Source organism: Pleurodeles waltl, chromosome 4_2 (assembly GCF_031143425.1).
Source record: "Pleurodeles waltl isolate 20211129_DDA chromosome 4_2, aPleWal1.hap1.20221129, whole genome shotgun sequence".
Classification (NCBI taxonomy): Eukaryota; Metazoa; Chordata; class Amphibia; order Caudata; family Salamandridae; genus Pleurodeles; species Pleurodeles waltl.
This window is the reverse complement of record NC_090443.1, coordinates 209,006,854-209,030,380: the sequence shown is the minus strand read 5'-3', so window position 1 is coordinate 209,030,380 and position 23,527 is coordinate 209,006,854. Positions and strand designations below refer to the sequence as shown.

General features: G+C 48.9%; 1 protein-coding gene across 2 annotated transcripts in view; it reads left to right on the top strand.

The window, feature by feature from the left end:
* The window catches only part of FIRRM (FIGNL1 interacting regulator of recombination and mitosis), a 1,527,986-nt gene that overhangs the window by 1,453,112 nt on the left and 51,347 nt on the right, over positions 1-23,527 (top strand). For both annotated transcript variants that reach the window (XM_069231089.1, XM_069231088.1), the window contains one exon: positions 5,336-5,461. In XM_069231089.1, the coding sequence (XP_069087190.1) occupies positions 5,336-5,461 (126 nt within the window). The remainder of the gene's footprint in view (positions 1-5,335; positions 5,462-23,527) is intronic.

Genomic DNA, 23,527 nt, shown 5'->3' with positions numbered 1-23,527 from the left:
AATCCTCCATCTTGGTTTTGGAGGAGTCCCCCAATAGGAATAGGGATGTGCCCCCCCTCCCCTCAGGGAGGAGGCACAAAGAGGGTGTAGTCGCCCTCCAGGACAGTAGCCATTGGCTACTGCCCCCCAGACCTAAACACACCCCTAAAGTTAGTATTTAGGGGCAACCCTGAACCCAGGAAATCAGATTCCTGCAACCTACAACAATAAGAAGGACTGCTGACCTGAAAGCCCCGCAGAGACGACGGAAACAACAACTGACTGGGCCCCAGCCCTACCGGCCTGTCTTCAGACTCAAAGAACCTGCACAGCAACGCATCCGACAGGGACCAGCAACCTCTGAGGACTGCCCTGAACCCGAAGGACCAAGAAACTCCAGAGAAAAGCGGCACTGTTTAAAACCTGCAACAACTTTGCAACAGAGAAACAACTTTCAAAGAACTCTCTTCCCACCAGAAGCGTGAGACTTCACACTCTACACCGGACGCCCCTGTCTCGAGTTCAGGAGAACCAACACTGCAGAGAGGACTTCAGGGCGACTACGACAACGTGGGTACCCTGAGTTGACCCCCTTGCACCATCACAGCAACGCCTGCAGAGGGGATCCAGAGGCTCCCCCTGACCGCAACTGCTTGGTAACAAGGAACGAGCGCCTGGACCAAGCATTGCACCCGCAGCCCCCAGGACCGAGAGGAACCACCTTCCAGTGCAGGAGTGACCAGCAGGCAGCCCTCTTTCTAGCCCAGTCAGTGGCTGGCCCGAGAAGCCTCCCTGTGCCCTGCCTGCATCGCCTAAATGACCCCCAGGTCCCTCCCTTGCTTTCAGTAGCGATCCCGACACCTACTTTGCCTACTGCACCCGGCCGCACCTGTTCCGCTGAGGGTGTGTGTTGTGGGTTTGTGTCCTCTCCCCCCCCCCCTCCCCCTCCGGTGCTCTACAAAACACCCCTGGTCTGCTCCCCGAGGACGCAGGTACTTACCTGTAAGCAGACTATGCACCGGAGCACCCCTGTTCTTTAGAGGCACCTATGTGTTTTGGGCCCTCCTTTGACCTCTGCGTCGGACCAGCCCTGTGTTGCTGGTGCAGTGGCTTTGGGGTTGCCTTGGACCCCCAACGGTGGCCTGCCTATGCCCAGGAGACTGACTATGTAAGTGCTTTTCTTACCTGAGAAACCTAACCAAACTTACCTCCCCCAGGAGCTGTTGATGTTTGCACAGTGTCCACATTTAAAATAGCTTATTGCCATTTTAACCTAAACTGTGTGTACTGCTGTTTTAAGTCAAAGTTCTATACTTACCTGTGTGATGTACCTTGCATTTTATGTACGTATCTCAAAACTTGAATCTTGTGGTTCTAAAATAAATTAAGAAAATATATTTTTCTATATAAAAGCTATTGGCCTGGAGCTTAGTCTTTGAATGTTTATTCCTCATTTATTGCTTGTGTGAGTACAACAAATGATTAACACTACCCTCTGACAAGCCTACTGCTCGACCACACTACCACAAAATAGAGCATTAGAAGTATCTAATTTTGCCACTATCAACCTCTAAGGGGAACCCTTGGACTCTGTGCACACTATCTCTCACTTTGAGATAGTGTATACAGAGCCAACTTCCTACACCTACCTTTTATGCTCCCCCACATCCCTCTGATGAAGAGGAGAGACTCCACCGTCTGGAGCCAAAAAGAGCGTTGGCGTTCTATCTTAATCACACCAACGACTTTCGGGTGGATGATCAACTCTTTGTGGGATATGTGGGTGCGAAGAAGGGGAGGGGGGTGCAGAAGAGGACCATTCATCGATGTGTGCTCTTATGCATCAAAATGTGCAACTGTCTGGGTAAGAAGCAACCTCCTGAAGGGTTAAGTGCTTACTCCACCAGAGCTACTGCTGCTATAACAGCGCTAGCATGGGGGCGTTCCACTCCTGGACATCTGTCAGGCAGCGACATGGACATCTCTGCACACTTTTACTAAACACTACTGCCTGGACAGCAAGATCCACAGGGACGGCTACTTTGGTCGTTCGGTCCTACAGGACTTCTTGGTGTCATCTTGGTTCGCAGCCTTCCACCGGGGTTGGTATGGCTCAGGTATCTATTCAAAGGTAAGTAATCTGCAACTAGAAGTCTCTATCAGATGTACAAGTTACTTACCTTTGGTAATGATATATCTGGTAGAGACATATTCTAGTTGCAGATTCCTTACCAACCTACCCATCCTCCCCGCACTGAGAGCTGATTTGTAGGGACAGGAACTTCCCCTTAAGGGTTCTAGTTTTGGCGCACCACACTGTTCTTCATGGCTCTGTGCTACTGGCGTGGAAAGTCATGAAAAGAAACTGACATCAGTGCGCTGGGATGGTGCCTATATATGACCGCGGAGTCGACTGACGCCAACTCACGATGCGCAGAGGTACCGCTCGAAGAAAAATCTCCAGATCTAGACTGACGCCTGGGGAAATTCAAAGGTAAGGAATCTGCAACTAGAATATGTCTCTACCAGATATATTGTTACCGAAGGTTAGTAGCTTGTACGTATGACTTCCTTATGGGTGGCAAAACAAATGCTGCAGCCCATAAGGATCTCCTGGAACCCCAGTGCCCTCGGTACCTAGGTACCACATACTAGGGACTTACAAGGAGGGTCCAATGTGCCAATCAGAATTGGAATATGGAGTCACTAATGTATAGTGACAAATTTGGTAAGTAGAGAGAGCATAAGCACTGGGGTTGTGGTTAGCAGAACTCCAGTGACCCAGTCAAGCATACTGACAACACATATAGGCCACAAACTATGAGCACTGGGGTCCTGGCTAGCAGGATCCCAGTGAAGCAGGCAAAACATACTGATAAACAGGTAGAAATTGGGGGTAACATGCCAAGAAAGATGGTACTTTTCTACACAGCCCTTGCTGAAGAAGTTTGTAGGAAGCTGGCCTGGTGTGTTGCAGATACCCAAAGTACTTACACCTTATATCAGGTCCAGGTATCCCCTCTTAATGAAGTGTAGGCAGTGTCTAGAAGCCGGGTTCTCTAGAGTTAGCTGTGGATGAGCGGCCAAGGCTTATCTAGGAGACATGCAAAGCTCATACATTACCACTGTAGTCACATAGCACTTACAAATGAAAGAAAACACTCAGTTGTACAAAAATAAAGGTACTTTATTTTTGAAACCCAATACCACAAAATACTAGAAGGGCAACCCTCCCATAAGGAGGTATGTAATACACTAAATATATACACTAGCTATCAGAAATAAGCATAGAAAAGGTTAGAAAACAGTGCAAACAGCAATACCCAATAGTGACCATAGGGGGAGCACAAATCATATACTAAAAAATGGAATGCGAACACAGGGCCCCTACCTAGGTAAGTGGAATGTGTAGAGGGGAACTAGGAGTACTAAAAAAAACACAGAGATAAGTAACACAGTACCACTAGCGACCATGAAAGCAGGAGTAAATCACTGGATTTTCCCCAAACCACCCAAAAGGAGGAAGAGAAGAAAAAGACGACTCCCAGAGAAGACTGCAAGAAAACTAGCTGTTAATTCCTGAAGAAAGAAGACCTGTGGAGAGAGGGGACCAAGTCCTAGAGTCACAGTGGAGTCCAGGAGGAGTAGGAGTTACTACCCACCCAGCTGTACTTGCAGAAGTTGGCAGACGGTGAGGAAGAACAGGTCAGCACTGCAGCCCTGGAACCGGAGAAGAGTTCCTGATGGATGCAGAAGATATCCCACTCTGGAGTGAAGATTGCAGATGGGTGTTGGTGCAGGAATTCCACCAACAAGCCTTGAAAAGGGAAACTCATGGTTAGCGGAAAGGTGGTGCTGCTGGGGACCAGCAAGGCACAGGAGGACTCAACCCAGGAAGGGGAGTCATAGGGGACCCTCTGCGTTGCAGCGTGTCCACAGGAGCAGAGGCAATACTCACAGGAGTCTGACAGGACAGGGACACAGGAGTCGCAGAAGGAGCCCATGCAGCACTACAAAAGAGGATCCCACGCCGCCGGAAACCACGAAGGAGGCTGTGCTTTGCAGGAAGGAGTGTTGGGGTGGAGCTGCACGTCACCTGAAGATCTCTTGGAGGAGATGCCAACGAGCCTTGGCAGCTGCAAAAGACGCAGTGCACTGGGGTGCTGTCCTGCAAGGGAAGGCAAAGGCTTACCTCTACCAAAGTTGGACAGCTGGCGGAGACGTCTAGGAGGACTACTCCAGACCACCACCCGTGATGCAGGATCCACGCAGCTCAAGCTGAGGAGACATGCATGCAGCCAGTCGTCATTTGCTTTAGTTGCCTGCGGTTGCAGGGGAGTGACTCCTTTACTCCAAGGGAGATTCCTCCTCCTTCTAGTGCAGGCTGAAGAGTTTCTGTCTTTTATGGATGCCCGGCTGGGGAAATGTTGCAGAGCTGGCAAGAGTCGTGGAAACAAAGTTGCAGAAGAGTCTTCTTCATTGTTTGCAGCGTTGTCGGTTCCTGGAGGGTCCAGTCACAGTTCCAGTGGCCAGAAGTCAAAGTGGAGGTTGCAGAGGAATCCTGCTGTAGTCTTGCAAGCCAAATCTGAGGACCCACCCAAGAGAGAGACCTTAATTAGCCATGAAAGGAGGGATTGGTTGCCTAACTAGGTAAGCACCTATCAGGAGGGGGCTCTGACGTCACCTGTTTGAACTGGCCACTCAGATGCTCCCAGAGTTCCCTGACAACCTTGGAAACAAGATAGCAGAACCCAGGGACACTTTGGAGGAACTCTGATCACCACCCCTGGGGTTGTGATGGACAGGGGAGTCATCACTCCCCTTTTCATGGTCCAGTTTCGCACCAGAGCAGGGACTGGGGGTCCCTGAACCAGTGTGGACTAGTTTATGCACCGGTGGCCAGAAGTCAAAGTAAAAGTCACAAAATGCTCTGCTGAAGGATAATTCTGTTCCTTCTTGGTCACTGCTATCTGAAGCATTATTGGAGGATTTTCAACATGAAGATTCGAAATACTCTAAACTGAGCACATCTTCTAATGAAAGCAAGACACCATAACAGACATTTAAAAATAAGCAAACTAGTAAATGTGGAGAAAACAGCCAGTATCTGTTACAGATACATCACATGTCCTTGAATCATTGCAATGAAGTCTAATCACTGCAAAACGTTTTAGACAGTCAAATATTTGATTGTTAGTAGAGATAATCCCAATTGTTTGTGCATTGCTTAAAAATCCAAATGAGGCATGTAATTCATTTGGCAGTATTTAAACCATGAAATAGATTTTATTCCCCATTTAAGTGCCAAGATGAATGTTTTACCTTGCTTATGTAGGTTGCTTTCACTGTTTTATAGATGAATTCTTCAGCTGAGACAGAAGAGTTTAGGCTATCAAGAATAAAGCAAGAAAAGAATGTCATACAAAAATACTTTCTACAGAAGGAATTAATTGATGGTCGGGAAGAGGTTCTAACTGCTAAGGTATGTATCAACAATTTCCAGGCCAAATTTATCATGTTTGCGTGCATGTTTCCTCATGAGCTAAGCAAGAGGATTAGTTTCATGAGGGATCAAAAAGCTTATATTGTGCCTGATTATACATGTATGAGATTATTAGACATAGACTTCTAGCGACAGATGACTTACCTTTTGAATTTTCTGCAGACGTCATACTGGATCCAGAATTTCTTTATGAGCAATACCCCTGCACGCCTGTAGATGGCATCGGTGGTGGTGGCTGCGGCAGAAGTGACATGCGCGGTTCCTATATAGCCACCACCATAGCGCACTGACGTCAGTTGTTTTCGTTTTTGAGCCAGTCAGCCCTAATCTGGAGAGAGCTACCCCGTCTATCACTTTTTGTCTGAGCTTTTTTTTTATTTTATTTTTTTACTTTTGTCGAAGTCTTTTTGAGAAGTTTTTCTTCTGGTGTGGCAGGAATGTTGAGCTAGCACCTGGGCCGGCTCCAAGGCCTCCACAAGTTTTTGGGAGCGCCCCCCTCCCAACTCCATGAGTTTGAGGCAGTGCACCTTATGTCCTGGCTGCCCGTTCCCTCCAGAATCCCTTTGGGTCCCTTTGGTTCAGGAGGGATCCCATTGATTCTCCGCTGAAAGCTCTGTCCCTGGCACCAGTTGGGCCTCTTGGATCTGCTGATGGATTGGGACCAGTGCCAATCGACCTCAAGGCTGAAGCCCTGCTATGGGTTCCCCCGGACTGGCCTTCCAGTCCCCAGTTGCTGCAACTTTCCAACCGGACCATTTCCCATTATCTGAGTGTTTGGTGCAAGGTTCTGGAGGGTGGCAAAATTTGTGGCTTGGGTTACTAAAGAAGGTCCTTGCAGCACTAATACTGCCACCCTCCAAGACCTTGCACCAAAACACACACAGTGCTGCCACTGCAGACTGCATGTCTTTGTTCAGACAAAATTGAAAACATGACCTGTCACACATCCCCATGTGCCAGGTACCCTACCACTGCATGTGATATTTCTAAGTCACCCCTACAGAAGGCCCACATCCCTAAGGCATGGTGCATTATATCATATGTGAGGACATACCTGCATGAGCAGACATACCCCTACTATGTCTTTGTCAATTCCTAGACAAAGGAAGTGAACAGGGAAGCCATTTTAAGTGCATGTGCTAGATACTGGTCACTACGAGTTCCCAGGCTACATGACAGCTTCACTGAAACTAGGGATGTTTAGTATAAAACATCTTGTATTAATAAACCTTCACTGAATCCAGTGATGAATTTATTAATACATGCACTCAGAGGGCGCATTAGAGGTGCCCCCTGAAAACCTACCCGACTGCTACTGTGTTAACTGACTGGTCTAAACTCGTACAGCCACCCTAGACAGATTTCCGACCTTCTGAGGTGAGAGCCAGTGCTCTCAGAGGCCAGGAGTAAAAGCCTGCTCTTGGCATAGGAGTTATCGCCTCTTCCAGGCAGGATGGGCATTCCAGGGCGGAAAGCTTCAAAGGCCAAGCCGCCTTTGTGATGTGACCCAGGTTTCTCCAAATGGCTGAGATGACCAGCCACCTGTCCTGACCCCATTTGGAGACATGCAGGAAAATTAGTAAGATTAGGAAATGTTCCCACCTCATGCCAGTCCCACCCCTAGGAGGACCAGCTGATGTTGACACTACTTTTTAATTTCCCCCATCTTGTTTTGGACTGAATTAGTATTCTAGGGTCAGGGTTATGCCCACTTCCCAATGGAATTGGTCATGTAGTGGGTGTAGCTACCCTACCGGTAGCCATCCCATTTGCTGCTGCCTGGCACTAATGCCCCTAAATTGAGTATTTAGGTGGCAGCAATGAACCCAAGAACTCATATTTGACGGATCAAGATAAAAGGAAAAAGAAGAGCCACATCCTGGCAAGAACAGCATACGAGCTGTGGACATTTTGCTGTGAAACCCTGCCTGCCAGCTTCTGTCTCGACAATTACGACAGAGTGACTTGTCATGCAAGCCAGAGAACTATCAAAGCCTCAGGTATCCTGCCAGCACTTCAAAACCACCGCCAGTCTTCCCTGGATTAGAGTTGCTACTTCCTTGCAGCCCACAGGCACCAACGAGCAGAGACCAGTCCCCACCTTGCAGCTCCCCGGCCCTGACCAATGCTGTGGATGACCAGGAGGAGGTACCCGTGCTCTGGAGGACCAGGGCTGACCCCTCCACCAAGTGTGACAGCAGGACCCACCGGAGCCGTGCAACACCCATCCCTGGGCCACCGGATGCCCTGCACCAAGCATCAACAGTGAGAGTCCAGTCAGGATTCTCACTGTACCAGGACCAAGCAGCAGTCTAGGGACATTAGCTTCACTGAGTCCCACCTTGTGAGAGGCCCAGCTGTCCTAAGTTTGCCCCTGCCAGCTGGTTGACCCAGAACGTGAGGAGCATTGATGCGCACAGAGCCAAGCCTCCCTGTCCACTGTACACCCGAGCTGACCGGCTGGGTTTTGAAGAACCGGCTATGACCCCCTCCTCTAAGGCCCCTTTTGACCCAAGCCCCCATTTGGGAGCTATCGGATTTGTCCCCAAGCCCCACTGTGCAGCCCGTTTTTAGGTGGCCCCATTCTTCGTAGCGTGCCCAGCTACAACCTCACCAGCACCCTGCTCCCGGTGGAATTCAGGGAACTCCAGTCAAACTACTGGATGAACTTCAGACCATGGGCCCCTACTTCTCTAAACCCAGAAGATGAACCCCCAAAACTGACCTTTATCTATTATTGACTTGTCTCTCCATGGGATTGCATTGTGTGTAAAGGTGCACAGGTTTGAACTCTTTACTTACATGCAACTTTTAAACCCAAAATCAGCACTTAATCTTTTGTAAAGTTCTTAGTTTCAAAATATATATGAAAAAGAAGTGTGATTTCTCTAAATTGATCTTGGATTTATTCTTTAAGTGTGTGTCTCATTTATTGCCTCTGAGTACAACAAATGCCTTGCACTACCCTTTGATAAGCTGTAGGAGGCTGGCCTGGTTTGTAGTGGGTACCTTGGGTACTTAGACCTTATACCAGGTCCAGTTATCCCTTATTAGTGAAATGCAGAAGTGTTCTAGCAGCTTAGGCTGATAGAAGGAGCTATAGCAGAGCAGCTTAGGCTGAACTAGGAGACATGCAAAGCTCATCCAATACCACTGATAGTTACACAGTACTTATACACAAGCAAAGACAATACTCAGTGTTACCAAAAATAAAGGTAGTTTATTTGGGTGACACAGTACCAACAATATCTTAGAGGCAATACTCCTTCTGGAGGTAAGTATTACACACAATATATACACTAGACACAAACATAAGGTAAGTAATTAGACATAGGATAGTGCAAACAATTGGAAATGTGATAGAATGCAATGGGAGAAAATAGGTCTAGGGGCAACACAAACCATATACTAAGAAAGTGGAATGTGAATTACAAATTTCCCCCTAGACAAGTGTAGTGTGTGCAGAATCGCTGGGAGAGTAAGAATACAGTAAAGGTAAGTAAATGACCCCACCCCAGAGCCTGGATGCAGACATGATTTCTTGTTGGAAGTCGGCAACAAGCCTTGGTTACGACAAAGTTGCGTTTTGTGTCAAAATGGCGCTGGCTGGACCAAGGAGGGACCTGGGGCCCTCAACTCGGTGTGAGGAGGAAGAGGGGGCTCTCAGCACTTTAGAGAGCCCTCAGGATGCAAGGCAGCACCCATGGGAGTCCCAGGACACAGGGACAAAGGAGATGCAAAACGCGGTTGGTGCAGCACTACAAAGAAGGGTCCCACGCCGCCAGAGGTCAACTCAGCGAGTTGAGCGTTGCAGAATAGAGTGCTGGGGACCTGGGCCAGGCTGTGCATGAAGGAATTTTGCAAATAGTGCACAAATGCCTCAGGAGGTGGAGATTCTATGTCTATGTCGATGGGGTCTGCCCTCTGTGTTTCTAGGAGCACGCTCGTCGCTGAGAGAGGAGTCCAGGAGTACCGGTCGTCGACTTAGAAGCTGCCTGCGTGAACAGGGGAGTGACTCCGTCACCCCACAGGAGATTTCTTCGTTCTTCTGGTGCAGGATGAAGACAGGGAGTCCACATAACGTACACACCGTGGAAACTGTTGCAGTTGCTGGCTGGAGCTGAAGTTGCAGAAGAAAAGTATCCCTTGTAGATACTTTGTTGCTGTTACAGCGGTTCCTGGAGCAGGCTACAGTTGATCCGAGGTCAAAGGATGAAGGAGTAGTTGCAGAGGATTCCTGTTGGAAACTTGCAAGTAGAATCTGAAGAGAACCCAAAGAGAGAACCTAAATAGCCCTGAGAGGGGGATGGCTACCTTATCAGGTAAGGACCTATCAGGAGGGGTCTGTGATGTTACCTGCTGGCACTGGCCACTCAGAGCCCTCCAGAGTGCCCCCACACTTTGCCAGGCAAGATGGCTGAAGTCTGGGACACATTGGAGGAGCTCTCAGCACCACCCCTGGGGTGTTGCTGGACAGGGGAGTGGTCACTCCCCTTTCCTTTGTCCAGTTTCACACCAGAGCAGGGGACAAGGGGTCTCTGAACCGCTGTAGACTGGCTTATGCAAGGAGGGTACCATCTGTGCCCTTCAAAGCATTTCTAGAGGCTGGGGGAGGCTACCCCTCCCCAGCCTGTAACAACCATTTCCAAAGGGAGAGGGTGTAACACCCTGCTCTCAGAGGAAATGCTTTGTTCTGCCTTCCTGGGACTGAGCTGCTCAGACCCCAAAAGGGCAGAACTCTGTCTGTAAGGTGGCAGCAGCTGTAGCTGCAGCGAGCCTCAGAGCGCTGGTTTGGCAGTACTGGGGGTCCATAGTGGAGCCCCCAGGATGCATGGAATTGGCTCCCCAATACCAGATTTGGAATGGGGGAGTGGGGAGGGACAATTCCATGATCTTAGACACGTTACATGGCCATATTTTGAGTTACTATTGTGAAGCTACATATAAGTATTGACCTATATGTATTGCACGCGTGTAATAACGTCCCCGCACTCACAAAGTCCCGGCAAATGGCCCTGAACTATGTGGGTGCGTTGTTGCTAGTGGAAGGGTGCCCTCACAGTTAGTAACTTTGCACCTAACCTTTAGCAAGTGAAGGTTGGACATATATGTGACTTATAAGTTACTTAAGTGCTGTTAAAATAGTTGTGAAATAGTGTGTGCACTATTTCACACAGGCTGCAGTGGCACTCCTGTGAAAGGGTTTGTCTGAGCTCCTCATGGATGGCAGAAGAAATGCTGCAGCCCATAAGGATCTCCTGGAACACCAATGCCCTGGGTACCTAGGTACCATGTACTAGGGACTTATAAGGGGGGGGTCCAGTGTGCCAATTGAAATTGGTATATGAAGTCACTAGCCTATAGTGACAAATTTAAAAGCAGAGAGAGCAGAAGCACTGAGGTTCTGGTTAGCAGAGCCTCAGTGACACAGTCAAGCACTACTGACAACACATACATTAGGCCACAAACTATGAGCACTGGGGTCCTGGCTACTGGGATCCCAGTGACACAGTAAAAACACACTGACACATACTCACAAACAGGCCAAAAGTGGGGGTAACCATGCTAGAAAGAGGCTACTTTCTCACATAAGCCTAACTGCTCGCCCCGCCCTACCACAAATAGAGCATTAGTTGTATCTACTTTTGCCTCTACAAATCAATTGGGTTTCCACTGGACTCCCTGCACAGTGTACTTCTTTTTAGTGCACCATATAGAGAGCCAGCTTCCTACAGGGTTCCAGTGCCAGAAGTACGATATGCTTGCTACTCCAGCTACTTTCTGGTCCCCAAAAAGGACAAGGGCCTTCGGCCTAGCCTAGCTCTCCGAATCCTCAACTTCGTCCTCAGAAAGGAGAAATTCAAGATGCTCACAATGGCTCAGTGTAGGAGGCTGGTCTAGCTTATAGTGGGCACCTGATGGTACTTACACTTTGTGCCAGGTCCAGTTATCCCTTATTAGTAGATTAGAGGTGTTCTAGCAGCTTAGGCTGATAGAGGTAGCTATAGCAGAGCAGCTTAGGCTGAACTAGGAGACATGCAAAGCTCCTACTAAAACACTTATATCAGATAGCACTATATCACAAGAAAACACAATACTCAGAGTTACTAAAAATAAAGGTACTTTATTTTAGTGACTGTGAGAAGGTAGCCTCTTTCTAGCCTTGTTACCCCCACTTTTGGCCTGTTTGTGAGTGTATGTCAGGGTGTTTGTCACTGTTTTCACTGTCTCACTGGGATCCTGATAGCCAGGCCTCAGTGCTCATAGTGAAAACACCATGTTTTCAGTATGGTTGTTATGTGTCACTGGGATCCTGCTGGTCAGGACCCCAGTGCTCATAGGTTTGTGGCCTATATGTATGTGTCACTGGGACCCTGTCACACAGGGCCCCAGTGCTCATAGGTGTGCATGTGTATGTTCCCTGTGTGGTGCCTAACTGTCTCACTGAGGCTCTGCTAACCAGAACCTCAGTGGTTATGCTCTCTCATTTCTTGCCAAATTGTCACTGACAGGCTAGTGACCATTTTTACCAATTTACATTGGCTTACTGGAACACCCTTATAATTCCCTAGTATATGGTACTGAGGTACCCAGGGTATTGGGGTTCCAGGAGATCCCTATGGGCTGCAGCATTTCTTTTGCCACCCATAGGGAGCTCTGACAATTCTTACACAGGCCTGCCACTGCAGCCTGAGTGAAATAACGTCCACGTTATTTCACAGCCATTTTACACTGCACTTAAGTAACTTATAAGTCACCTATATGTCTAACCTTTACCTGGTAAAGGTTAGGTGCAAAGTTACTTAGTGTGAGGGCACCCTGGCACTAGCCAAGGTGCCCCCACATTGTTCAGAGCCAATTCACTGAACTTTGTGAGTGCGGGGACACCATTACACGCGTGCACTACATATAGGTCACTACCTATATGTAGCTTCACCATGGTAACTCCGAATATGGCCATGTAACATGTCTATGATCATGGAATTGCCCCCTCTATGCCATCCTGGCATTGTTGGTACAATTCCATGATCCCAGTGGTCTGTAGCACAGACCCTGGTACTGCCAGACTGCCCTTCCTGGGGTTTCTCTGCAGCTGCTGCTGCTGCCAACCCCTCAGACAGGCAGCTGCCCTCCTGGGGTCCAGCCAGGCCTGGCCCAGGATGGCAGAACAAAGAACTTCCTCTGAGAGAGGGTGTGACACCCTCTCCCTTTGGAAAATGGTGTGAAGGCAGGGGAGGAGTAGCCTCCCCCAGCCTCTGGAAATGCTTTGTTGGGCACAGGTGTGCCCAATTCTGCATAAGCCAGTCTACACCGGTTCAGGGACCCCTTAGCCCCTGCTCTGGCGCGAAACTGGACAAAGGAAAGGGGAGTGACCACTCCCCTGACCTGCACCTCCCCTGGGAGGTGTCCAGAGCTCCTCCAGTGTGCTCCAGACCTCTGCCATCTTGGAAACAGAGGTGCTGCTGGCACACTGGACTGCTCTGAGTGGCCAGTGCCACCAGGTGACGTCAGAGACTCCTTGTGATAGGCTCCTTCAGGTGTTAGTAGCCTTTCCTCTCTCCTAGGTAGCCAAACCCTCTTTTCTGGCTATTTAGGGTCTCTGTCTCTGGGGAAACTTTAGATAACGAATGCATGAGCTCAGCCGAGTTCCTCTGCATCTCCCTCTTCACCTTCTGATAAGGAATCGACCGCTGACCGCGCTGGAAGCCTGCAAACCTGCAACATAGTAGCAAAGACGACTACTGCAATTCTGTAACGCTGATCCTGCCGCCTTCTCGACTGTTTTCCTGCTTGTGCATGCTGTGGGGGTAGTCTGCCTCCTCTCTGCACCAGAAGCTCCGAAGAAATCTCCCGTGGGTCGACGGAATCTTCCCCCTGCAACCGCAGGCACCAAAAAGCTGCATCTCCGGTCCCTTGGGTCTCCTCTCAGCACGACGAGCGAGGTCCCTCGAATCCAGCGACACCGTCCAAGTGACCCCCACAGTCCAGTGACTCTTCAGCCCAAGTTTGGTGGAGGTAAGTCCTTGCCTCACCTCGCTGGGCTGCATTGCTGGGAACCGCGACTTTGCAAGCTTCTCCGGCCCCTGTGCACTTCCGGCGGAAATCCTGTGTGCACAGCCAAGCCTGGGTCCACGGCACTCTAACCTGCATTGCACGACTTTCTAAGTTGGTCTCCGGCGACGTGGGACTCCTTTGTGCAACTTCGGCGAGCACCGTTTCACGCATCCTCGTAGTGCCTGTTTCTGGCACTTCTCCGGGTGCTACCTGCTTCAGTGAGGGCTCCTTTTCTTGCTCGACGTCCCCTCTCTCTGCAGGTCCAATTTGCGACCTTCTGGTCCCTCCTGGGCCCCAGCAGCGTCCAAAAACGCCAAACGCACGATTTGCGTGTAGCAAGGCTTGTTGGCGTCCATCCGGCGGGAAAACACTTCTGCACGACTCTCCAAGGCGTGGGGGATCCATCCTCCAAAGGGGAAGTCTCTAGCCCTTGTCGTTCCTGCAGTATTCACAGTTCTTCAGCCTAGTAAGAGCTTCTTTGCACCAACCGCTGGCATTTCTTGGGCATCTGCCCATCTCCGAGCTGCTTGTGACTTTTGGACTTGGTCCCCTTGTTCCACAGGTACCTTCAGACAGGAATCCATCGTTGTTGCATTGCTGATTTGTGTTTTCCTTGCATTCTCCCTCTAACACGACTATTTTGTCCTTAGGGGAACTTTAGTGCACTTGGCACTCACTTTTCAGGGTCTTGGGGAGGGTTATTTTTCTAACTCTCACTATTTTCTGATAGTCCCAGCGACCCTCTACAAGGTCACATAGGTTTGGGGTCCATTCGTGGTTCACATTCCACTTTTGGAGTATATGGTTTGTGTTGCCCCTATCCCTATGTTTCCCCATTGCATCCTATTGTAACTATACATTGTTTGCACTGTTTTCTAAGACTATACTGCATATTTTTGCTATTGTGTATATATATCTTGTGTATATTTCCTATCCTCTCACTGAGGGTACACTCTAAGATACTTTGGCATATTGTCATAAAAATAAAGTACCTTTATTTTTAGTATAACTGTGTATTGTGTTTTCTTATGATATTGTGCATATGACACTAAGTGGTACTGTAGTAGCTTCACACGTCTCCTAGTTCAGCCTAAGCTGCTCTGCTAAGCTACCATTATCTATCAGCCTAAGCTGCTAGACACCCTATACACTAATAAGGGATAACTGGGCCTGGTGCAAGGTGCAAGTACCCCTTGGTACTCACTACAAGCCAGTCCAGCCTCCTACATTGGTTGTGCAGCGGTGGGATAAGTGCTTTGAGACTACTTACCACTCTTGTCATTGTACTTTTCATAAGAGAAAAATATACAAAACAAGGTCAGTGTATATACACATAGCCAAAAAGTTTTGCATTTCCTCTTTTCACTCTTTTCTAAGTGCTGAAAAGTACTTCTAAACTTTCAAAAAGTTCTTAAAAGTTTAAAAAGTTTTTTCTGTCTTTCCAAAAAGTTCTGAAAACTTTTTTCTCTTTGTCTATCACTTTAACTCTCTCTAAAAATGTCTGGCACAGGCCAAAATGTTGAACTGTCCAAACTTGCATATGATCACCTTAGCTGGAAAGGAGCAAGGAGTCTCTGCATAGAGAGAGGTTTGAGTGTAGGGAAGAATCCTTCCTTAGAACTGTTAATTAATATGCTTAGAGTACAGGATAAGGCCATAAGTGCCCAATCTGTAGAAAAAGTAGCTAATGGTTCTCAATCTGATCCAGGGACTCCCCCAGGAAAAGGTTCAGGAAAGAAACTTCTCAGCCTGCCCATTACTAGACAGTCTAGCATAGTTGGTACAGAGGTTGAATCACACCATACTGATGATGTGATCTCACATTATGCTGGTAGCCAAGCTGTTAGGGTGCCCTCTGTAAGGGACAGGTCTCCTTCTGTTCATTCCCATCATACCTCTGTATCTAGAAATGTCCCTCCCACCCACCCTGATGACAGATTGTTAGAAAGGGAGCTCAATAGATTGAGAGTGGAACAAACCAGACTGAAGCTCAAGAAGCAACAGCTGGATTTGGATAGACAGTCTTTAGAAATAGAGAGGGAAAGACAGAAGTTGGGTTTAGATACCCATGGTGGCAGCAGCAGTATTCCCCATAGTCATCCTGCAAAAGAGCATGATTCCAGGAATCTGCACAAGATAGTTCCCCCTTATAAGGAGGGGGATGACATTAACAAGTGGTTTGCTGCACTTGAGAGGGCCTGTGCTGTACAGGATGTCCCTCAAAGGCAGTGGGCTGCTATCCTATGGCTATCATTTAGTGGAAAAGGTAGGGATAGGCTCCTTACTGTGAAAGAAAATGATGCCAATAATTTTACAGTTCTTAAGAATGCACTCCTGGATGGTTATGGCTTAACCACTGAACAGTACAGGATAAAGTTCAGAGAGACCAAAAAGGAGTCTTCACAAGACTGGGTTGATTTCATTGACCATTCAGTGAAGGCCTTGGAGGGGTGGTTACATGGCAGTAAAGTTACTGATTATGAAAGCCTGTATAACACAATCCTGAGAGAGCATATACTTAATAATTGTGTGTCTGATTTGTTGCACCAGTACCTGGTAGACTCTGATCTGACCTCTCCCCAAGAATTGGGAAAGAAGGCAGACAAATGGGTCAGAACAAGGGTGAACAGAAAAGTTCATACAGGGGGTGACAAAGATGGCAATAAGAAGAAAGATGGTGAAAAATCTCAAGATAAGCATGGGGATAAGGGTAAAACCAAAGATCCCACTTCAAATCTTAAACACTCTTCAGAGGGTGGGGATAAAACAAATTCTTCCTCTTCTTCCCAACCTGCACACATTAAAAAGCCTTGGTGCTTTGTGTGTAAAAACAGAGGCCATAGGCCAGGGGATAAGTCCTGTCCAGGTAAACCCCCTGAGCCTACCACCACTAATACATCAAGCTCTAGTGCCCCTAGCAGTAGTGGTACTAGTGGTGGGACTGCTGGCAACAGTCAAGCAAAGGGTGTAGTTGGGTTCACTTATGGGTCCATAGTGGAAACTGATGTAATCAGTCCCAAGACAGTTTCTGTCACACCTAGTGGCATTGGCCTTGCCACACTGGCTGCTTGTCCCCTTACAATGGATAAGTACAGGCAGACAGTTTCAATAAATGGTGTTGAGGCCTTGGCCTACAGGGACACAGGTGCCAGTTTCACTTTGGTGACTGAAAACCTAGTGCCTCCTGAACAACACATCATTGGACAACAGTATAAGATTATTGATGTCCATAACTCCACTAAGTTTCTTCCCTTAGCTATAATTCAGTTTAGTTGGGGTGGAGTTACTGGCCCTAAGCAGGTGGTGGTATCACCTAGCTTACCTGTAGACTGTCTCTTAGGTAATGACCTAGAGGCCTCAGGTTGGGCTGATGTAGAGTTTTATGCCCATGCAGCCATGCTGGGCATCCCTGAGGAATTGTTCCCTCTCATTTCAAGTGAAATGAAAAAGCAAAGGAGAGAAGGCCTGAAAACTCAGGATCCCTCTCCATCAACAGGTAAAAAGGGTATCACAGTATCCCCTAACCACCCTACCATTCAGGATACTATTCCTGTGGTGGGAGAAACCTCTCCTGGTGTGGCACCTGTTCTAAGGGAATCATCAGCTGGCAAAGCTGGACTCCCTGAGGTGGAAGTACCTCTCTGTAGGATAACTAACATTGGTGAGAAAAACAGCACCATTTTAGTTAACATGGAGCATCCCTCCAACCCTTCCAGAGAAACTTTAGTGCAGAAACCCTGCACTACCTCACAACACTTAGGACAGCATCCCTGCCCTAGTGTGGAGCTCATAGGACAGCATCCCTGCCCTGCTCCAACTCAAGAGAAACAGCATCCCTGTTCTCTCTTCCAGCCAGATGGACAAAGTTTTTGCCCAGCTATGGCTTTTCTGAGACAGCATCCCTGTCTGGCATTTCCATCACTACAAATAGGTTCAGTGGACAATTCCCACTGCTCTAAACTAAAACTTACTGATAGAAACTCTGAAAATACATCTTCACATTGTTGCTTAGCTAAAAAACTTCAAACAGGGTGGTTTACATCCCCACAGGGAAGTAACCATATAGTGGATGATAAAGGGAGTAACCAGTCTATTGCAGAGCTACTCTCTACTTATCACCACTTAGACAATAAAGTCTCAACTGGCCAAGGTTAGCCTTATTGTCCTTCGTTTGGGGGGGGGTTGTGTGAGAAGGTAGCCTCTTTCTAGCCTTGTTACCCCCACTTTTGGCCTGTTTGTGAGTGTATGTCAGGGTGTTTGTCACTGTTTTCACTGTCTCACTGGGATCCTGATAGCCAGGCCTCAGTGCTCATAGTGAAAACACCATGTTTTCAGTATGGTTGTTATGTGTCACTGGGATCCTGCTGGTCAGGACCCCAGTGCTCATAGGTTTGTGGCCTATATGTATGTGTCACTGGGACCCTGTCACACAGGGCCCCAGTGCTCATAGGTGTGCATGTGTATGTTCCCTGTGTGGTGCCTAACTGTCTCACTGAGGCTCTGCTAACCAGAACCTCAGTGGTTATGCTCTCTCATTTCTTGCCAAATTGTCACTGACAGGCTAGTGACCATTTTTACCAATTTACATTGGCTTACTGGAACACCCTTATAATTCCCTAGTATATGGTACTGAGGTACCCAGGGTATTGGGGTTCCAGGAGATCCCTATGGGCTGCAGCATTTCTTTTGCCACCCATAGGGAGCTCTGACAATTCTTACACAGGCCTGCCACTGCAGCCTGAGTGAAATAACGTCCACGTTATTTCACAGCCATTTTACACTGCACTTAAGTAACTTATAAGTCACCTATATGTCTAACCTTTACCTGGTAAAGGTTAGGTGCAAAGTTACTTAGTGTGAGGGCACCCTGGCACTAGCCAAGGTGCCCCCACATTGTTCAGAGCCAATTCACTGAACTTTGTGAGTGCGGGGACACCATTACACGCGTGCACTACATATAGGTCACTACCTATATGTAGCTTCACCATGGTAACTCCGAATATGGCCATGTAACATGTCTATGATCATGGAATTGCCCCCTCTATGCCATCCTGGCATTGTTGGTACAATTCCATGATCCCAGTGGTCTGTAGCACAGACCCTGGTACTGCCAGACTGCCCTTCCTGGGGTTTCTCTGCAGCTGCTGCTGCTGCCAACCCCTCAGACAGGCAGCTGCCCTCCTGGGGTCCAGCCAGGCCTGGCCCAGGATGGCAGAACAAAGAACTTCCTCTGAGAGAGGGTGTGACACCCTCTCCCTTTGGAAAATGGTGTGAAGGCAGGGGAGGAGTAGCCTCCCCCAGCCTCTGGAAATGCTTTGTTGGGCACAGGTGTGCCCAATTCTGCATAAGCCAGTCTACACCGGTTCAGGGACCCCTTAGCCCCTGCTCTGGCGCGAAACTGGACAAAGGAAAGGGGAGTGACCACTCCCCTGACCTGCACCTCCCCTGGGAGGTGTCCAGAGCTCCTCCAGTGTGCTCCAGACCTCTGCCATCTTGGAAACAGAGGTGCTGCTGGCACACTGGACTGCTCTGAGTGGCCAGTGCCACCAGGTGACGTCAGAGACTCCTTGTGATAGGCTCCTTCAGGTGTTAGTAGCCTTTCCTCTCTCCTAGGTAGCCAAACCCTCTTTTCTGGCTATTTAGGGTCTCTGTCTCTGGGGAAACTTTAGATAACGAATGCATGAGCTCAGCCGAGTTCCTCTGCATCTCCCTCTTCACCTTCTGATAAGGAATCGACCGCTGACCGCGCTGGAAGCCTGCAAACCTGCAACATAGTAGCAAAGACGACTACTGCAATTCTGTAACGCTGATCCTGCCGCCTTCTCGACTGTTTTCCTGCTTGTGCATGCTGTGGGGGTAGTCTGCCTCCTCTCTGCACCAGAAGCTCCGAAGAAATCTCCCGTGGGTCGACGGAATCTTCCCCCTGCAACCGCAGGCACCAAAAAGCTGCATCTCCGGTCCCTTGGGTCTCCTCTCAGCACGACGAGCGAGGTCCCTCGAATCCAGCGACACCGTCCAAGTGACCCCCACAGTCCAGTGACTCTTCAGCCCAAGTTTGGTGGAGGTAAGTCCTTGCCTCACCTCGCTGGGCTGCATTGCTGGGAACCGCGACTTTGCAAGCTTCTCCGGCCCCTGTGCACTTCCGGCGGAAATCCTGTGTGCACAGCCAAGCCTGGGTCCACGGCACTCTAACCTGCATTGCACGACTTTCTAAGTTGGTCTCCGGCGACGTGGGACTCCTTTGTGCAACTTCGGCGAGCACCGTTTCACGCATCCTCGTAGTGCCTGTTTCTGGCACTTCTCCGGGTGCTACCTGCTTCAGTGAGGGCTCCTTTTCTTGCTCGACGTCCCCTCTCTCTGCAGGTCCAATTTGCGACCTTCTGGTCCCTCCTGGGCCCCAGCAGCGTCCAAAAACGCCAAACGCACGATTTGCGTGTAGCAAGGCTTGTTGGCGTCCATCCGGCGGGAAAACACTTCTGCACGACTCTCCAAGGCGTGGGGGATCCATCCTCCAAAGGGGAAGTCTCTAGCCCTTGTCGTTCCTGCAGTATTCACAGTTCTTCAGCCTAGTAAGAGCTTCTTTGCACCAACCGCTGGCATTTCTTGGGCATCTGCCCATCTCCGAGCTGCTTGTGACTTTTGGACTTGGTCCCCTTGTTCCACAGGTACCTTCAGACAGGAATCCATCGTTGTTGCATTGCTGATTTGTGTTTTCCTTGCATTCTCCCTCTAACACGACTATTTTGTCCTTAGGGGAACTTTAGTGCACTTGGCACTCACTTTTCAGGGTCTTGGGGAGGGTTATTTTTCTAACTCTCACTATTTTCTGATAGTCCCAGCGACCCTCTACAAGGTCACATAGGTTTGGGGTCCATTCGTGGTTCACATTCCACTTTTGGAGTATATGGTTTGTGTTGCCCCTATCCCTATGTTTCCCCATTGCATCCTATTGTAACTATACATTGTTTGCACTGTTTTCTAAGACTATACTGCATATTTTTGCTATTGTGTATATATATCTTGTGTATATTTCCTATCCTCTCACTGAGGGTACACTCTAAGATACTTTGGCATATTGTCATAAAAATAAAGTACCTTTATTTTTAGTATAACTGTGTATTGTGTTTTCTTATGATATTGTGCATATGACACTAAGTGGTACTGTAGTAGCTTCACACGTCTCCTAGTTCAGCCTAAGCTGCTCTGCTAAGCTACCATTATCTATCAGCCTAAGCTGCTAGACACCCTATACACTAATAAGGGATAACTGGGCCTGGTGCAAGGTGCAAGTACCCCTTGGTACTCACTACAAGCCAGTCCAGCCTCCTACAGTGACAATATGCCAAAAGTATCTCAGAGGATATACTCCCTTAGGAGGTAAGTAAACTACACAATATATACACACAAGCCAAAATCAGGTAAGTAAAACAGTTGGAAAAGTAGTGCAAACACTGTAGAACACAATAGAATGCAATAGGAGAAAATAGGCCTAGGGGCAACACAAACCATATACTCCAAAAGTGGAATGCGCACCACGAATGGACCCCAGGTCTAGTGTAGTGTGTAGAGGGTCACTGGGATTGTAAGAAAACACTAAGGGTGTCCAAGATACCCCACCCCAAGACACTGAAAAGTAGGAGTAAAGATACCCTACTACCCCAGAAAGACAGTAAAGTCGAGATAGGGGATTCTGCAAGGGCAACAACTGACTGCAAAGCACTGAAGACGGATTCCTGGACCTGAGGACCTGCAAAGGAAGGGGACCATGTCCAAGAGTCACGCAAGTGTCCGGGGGGGCAGGAGCCCACTAAACCCCGGATGAAGGTGCAAAAGGGCTGCCTCCGGGTGGAAGAAGCCAAAGATTCTGCAACAACGGAAGGTGCCAGGAACTTCTCCTTTGGTCAGAAGATGTCCCACGGCGTGCTGAAGGTTGCAGAGTTGTTTCCACGCAGAAAAACCGCAAACAAGCCTTGCAAGCTGCAAGAGTCTCGTTGAGGATTTTGGGTGCTGTCAGGGCCCAGGAAGGACCAGGAGGTTGCCCCTTGGAGGAGGAGACACAGGGGGCGCTCAGCAACACAGAGAGCCCACGCAGAAGCAGGCAGCACCCGCAGAAGTACCTGAACAGGCACTTAGAAGCTCTGAGGACGATGGTCGACTCAGAACAACAAAAGAGGGTCCCACCGCGTCGGATTCCAACTCAGCGAGTTGGGCAATGCAGGACGGAGTGCTGGGGACCTGGAATAGGCTGTGCACAAATGAAGTCTTGCAAAAGTGCACAGAAGCCTGAGCAGCTGCAGTTCACGCAGTACACAGGATTACTGTCTGGCATGGGGAGGCAAGGACTTAACTCCACCAAATTTGTACAGAAGGGCCACTGGACTGTCGTGGACACTTGGACCCAGCTCCTGTGTTCCAGGGACCACACTCGTCAGGATGAGAGGGGACCCAGAGGACCGGTGATGCAGAAGTTTGGTGCCTGCGTTGGCAGGGGGAAGATTCCATCGACCCACAGGAGATTTCTTCTTGGCTTCCAGTGCAGGGTGAAGGCAGACAGCCCTCAGAACATGCACCACCAGGAAAGTCTAGAAAGCCGGTAGGATGAGGCGCTACAATGTTTCTGGTAGTCTTCTTGCTACTTTGTTTTGGTTTTGCAGGCGTCCTGGAGCAGTCAGCGGTCGATCCTTGCAGAAGTCGAAGAGAGAAGTGCAGAGGAACTCTGGTAAGCTCTTGTATTCGTTATCTGGTGAGATACCCACAGGAGATACCCTAAATAGCCCACAGAGGAGGATTGGCTACAGAGAAAGGTAAGCATCTATCAGGAGGGGTCTCTGACGTCACCTGCTGACACTGGACACTCAGAGCTGTCCATTGTGCCCTCACACCTCTGCATCCAAGATGGCAGAGGTCTGGGACACACTGGAGGAGCTCTGGGCACTTCCCCTGTGAGGTGCTGGTCAGGGGATTGGTCACTCCCCTTTCCTTTGTCCAGTTTAGCACCAGAGCAGGGCTGGGGGGGTCCCTGAACCGGTGTAGACTGGCTTATGCAAGGAGGGCACCATTTGTGCCCTTCAAAGCATTTCCAGAGGCCAGGAGAAGCTACTCCTCCCAGGCCATTCACACCTATTTCCAAAGGGAGAGGGTGTAACACCCTCTCTCAGAGGAAATCCTTTGTTCTGCCTTCCTGGGACTGGGCTGCTCAGGCCCCAGGGGGCAGAAATCTCTCTCAGGGTTGGCAGCAGCGGTAGCTGCTTTGAAAACCCCGGAAAGTTAGTTTGGCAGTACCCGGGCTCTATGCTGGAGACCCGGGATGTATGGAATTGTCCCCCCAATACCAGAATGGTATTGGGGTGACAAGTCCATGATCCTAGACATGTTACATGGCCATGTTCAGAGTTACCATTGTGATGCTGCATATAGGTGTAGACCTATATGTAGAGCACGCGTGTAATGGTGTCCCGCACTCACAAAGTCTGGGGAATTTGCCCTGAACAATGTGGGGGCACCTTGGCTAGTGCCAGGGTGCCCACACACTAAGTAACTTTGCGCCTAACCTTCACTAAGTGAGGGTTAGACATATAGGTGACTTATAAGTTACTTAAGTGCAGTGTAAAATGGCTGTGAAATAACGTGGGTGTTATTTCACTCAGGCTGCAGTGGCAGTCCTGTGTAAGAATTTTCTGAGCTCCCTATGGGTGGCAAAAGAAATGCTGAAGCCCATAGGGATTTCCCGGAACCCCAATACCCTGGGTACTTGGGTACCATATACTAGGGAATTATAAGGGTGTTCCAGTGTGCCAATGAGAATTGCTATAATTAGTCACTAGCCTGCAGTGACAATTTTAAAAGCAGAGAGAGGTTAAACACTGAGGTTCTGATTAGCAGAGCCTCAGTGATACAGTTAGGCTCCACACAGGGAACACATACAGGGCATACTTTATGAGCACTGGGGTCCTGGCTAGCAGGATCACAGTGACACAGGCAAAAACAAAC